This window comes from Austrofundulus limnaeus, unplaced genomic scaffold (assembly GCF_001266775.1).
Source record: "Austrofundulus limnaeus strain Quisiro unplaced genomic scaffold, Austrofundulus_limnaeus-1.0 Scaffold202, whole genome shotgun sequence".
NCBI classification, from domain to species: domain Eukaryota; kingdom Metazoa; phylum Chordata; class Actinopteri; order Cyprinodontiformes; family Rivulidae; genus Austrofundulus; species Austrofundulus limnaeus.
This window is the reverse complement of record NW_013952604.1, coordinates 96508-98594: the sequence shown is the minus strand read 5'-3', so window position 1 is coordinate 98594 and position 2087 is coordinate 96508. Positions and strand designations below refer to the sequence as shown.

The 2087-nt window shown below is 38.8% G+C and overlaps 1 protein-coding gene across 1 annotated transcript in view; it reads right to left on the bottom strand.

The window, feature by feature from the left end:
* LOC106524831 (citramalyl-CoA lyase) overlaps window positions 1-2087 on the bottom strand; it is a 30202-nt gene continuing 28115 nt past the window's right edge. Inside the window, exons 6-7 of the mRNA XM_014018817.1 lie at window positions 966-1090; window positions 1-217 (exon numbers count right to left, since the gene is read on the bottom strand). Of these exons, the coding sequence (XP_013874271.1) occupies window positions 122-217; window positions 966-1090 (221 nt within the window). The 3' untranslated portion in view covers window positions 1-121. The remainder of the gene's footprint in view (window positions 218-965; window positions 1091-2087) is intronic.

Sequence of the window (2087 nt, the reverse complement as noted above, 5' to 3'; positions counted from 1 at the left end):
TATATATATATATATATATATATAAAGGTTCTGAAGTGCTGATTTCCATTTCCAGTTTCCTTTGACCTCTCCGGTTGGGGTTTAGTCGTTTGGTGCCTCCCGTCTCTTCTCCATCATTGTGTTATTTCTTTGGCACTGCGGAGGCGAGCGTCATGATGTTCTGAGCCTGCTTCAGCGAGGGCAAGTCAATCATGCTGCCGCGGAAGGTGAACGCACCCTGAAGAGGTTTGCATACGGGGGAGAGCAGAAAAAAGAAACATGGAAATATACAACAAATGAATGCTTTTCTGAAAAACGATGTAAAAAAAACTGAACAAATTGCRTATTTGTGCATCAAATGAACAGTAATATGTTAGAGTATTTAAAAACAAGCACCGGTCATTGTAAAGGTGCAATCTGTCAACATTTAAGCCGTCACACACAGAAAAAAAAGGCTCAAAAGAAAGAAAAAAATAGGCATAAAGTCGACAGCAGAGGAATGGGGAAGATATGAGTCCCTCAGGCGATGCCCTGGCAGGGAGAGAGGAGTGGGCAGATTGTGTATTACCTCAGCAGATAGCCCACAGAGCTCAGCACACAGGATCCAACCATGCACTAAATTAGGGACAATAATATTGTACACTTAATTGCCCCCCCCTCCTCCACTCACTGTCCTGAGCCGTCTGAGAGTCACCCAGGGGTGTACAGTATGTATTCTTTGGAGCCACGAAGGTGTGCGAGGGGACAAACAAAGGATCAGGTCGAGCATCAGAGCAGAGAAAACACCCGTGTCATCGCAGCACACGAGGCACTCGTTCATGCTGGAGACATACGTGTTGGAAAGTTTTCCACRAAAACCTTTTATTACACTAACCCTCTTTATTAAGTGCAAAAGCATTCAGGTACCCTACAGTTAAAAAAGGAATCAAAGCATTTTTCTGAGCTAWAAATGGTGTGAATACACAATTAAAATCAGCTGTAGTTACCTTTCCTTCTTTCTGATGTTGATTGAAAGCAGAAATGAGCTCGCTGGCCCATTGAACCCTCTCTGGACTCGGGGAGAACTCCTCCTGCACAGCCTGGATCTGCCCCGGGTGAATAACCTGCTTACCTGTGCAGACAACACACACCCAACATTACACTCTACATCACACACACGCAGAAAAAAATTTAGTTTTTAAAACTTAATTATCACTTTCTGCGTATATATATATATCCCATGTCTATTTTTGTGCAAATTCAGACAAACACATGAAACTGCACGAAGGAAAATAAAACATGACAGCTGGCACTGCTCTGCAAGACAGGAATAACAGYGCTGAAAAGTAATGAGCGGATAAAGCAGAAATACCAAAGTCTGGACYGATTAATAAATGTGTAACCCCAGAACTGCATAATAACTGGAAAACATGCAGTTCAGATAATAATTAATATCACAATAATGTCGCTTTTCTCTTTATTTTCTGTCATCACAACGGTCAAACCCTCTCCATGAGCTTTACAGGTTACCCATTTTAAAATTCCCAAACTCAAATTTAGAATTCTTGGCCAAACTTTTCCCATGAAAACACAGCACAGATTGTACACTAAAGATAAATAGAAGAAGCACTCCTAAAACAAAAAAGTTGTCTGTTGTTATAATACATTCATGCTCTTAACCAAACAGTTCATGTCTTTTTATATAAAATTTTCATTTAGCAAAACTACTTTATGTTTCACTTCAGAAACAAACAGCAAAAGTAGCTTATCGGCTAGATTTACATACAGTTTGTGCGTTACAATGTGCATTACTATAGTACACATCTAAGCTTGTAAACTAAAACTTTAAATATGACAATGCTTTATTAAAAAAACACTTTTTGAGGAAGATTTGCTTTAGAATAGTTGTTTCTAAAAGTTGTAAACTTCAGACCCACAAAATAACAGTAGAAGAGGCTTACAACCATCACTAATAGTTAATAACCMTGTCTAATAAGAGATTTAGGAGAATAAATGTGACCCATCATATCGAAATGAGGATTAATTAAGTCAAATTTGGTCAAAATGACCTCATTACATTTTCAGATTCTTGGCTTTAAAAGCTACATTTTGATACCTGGATCATTCTG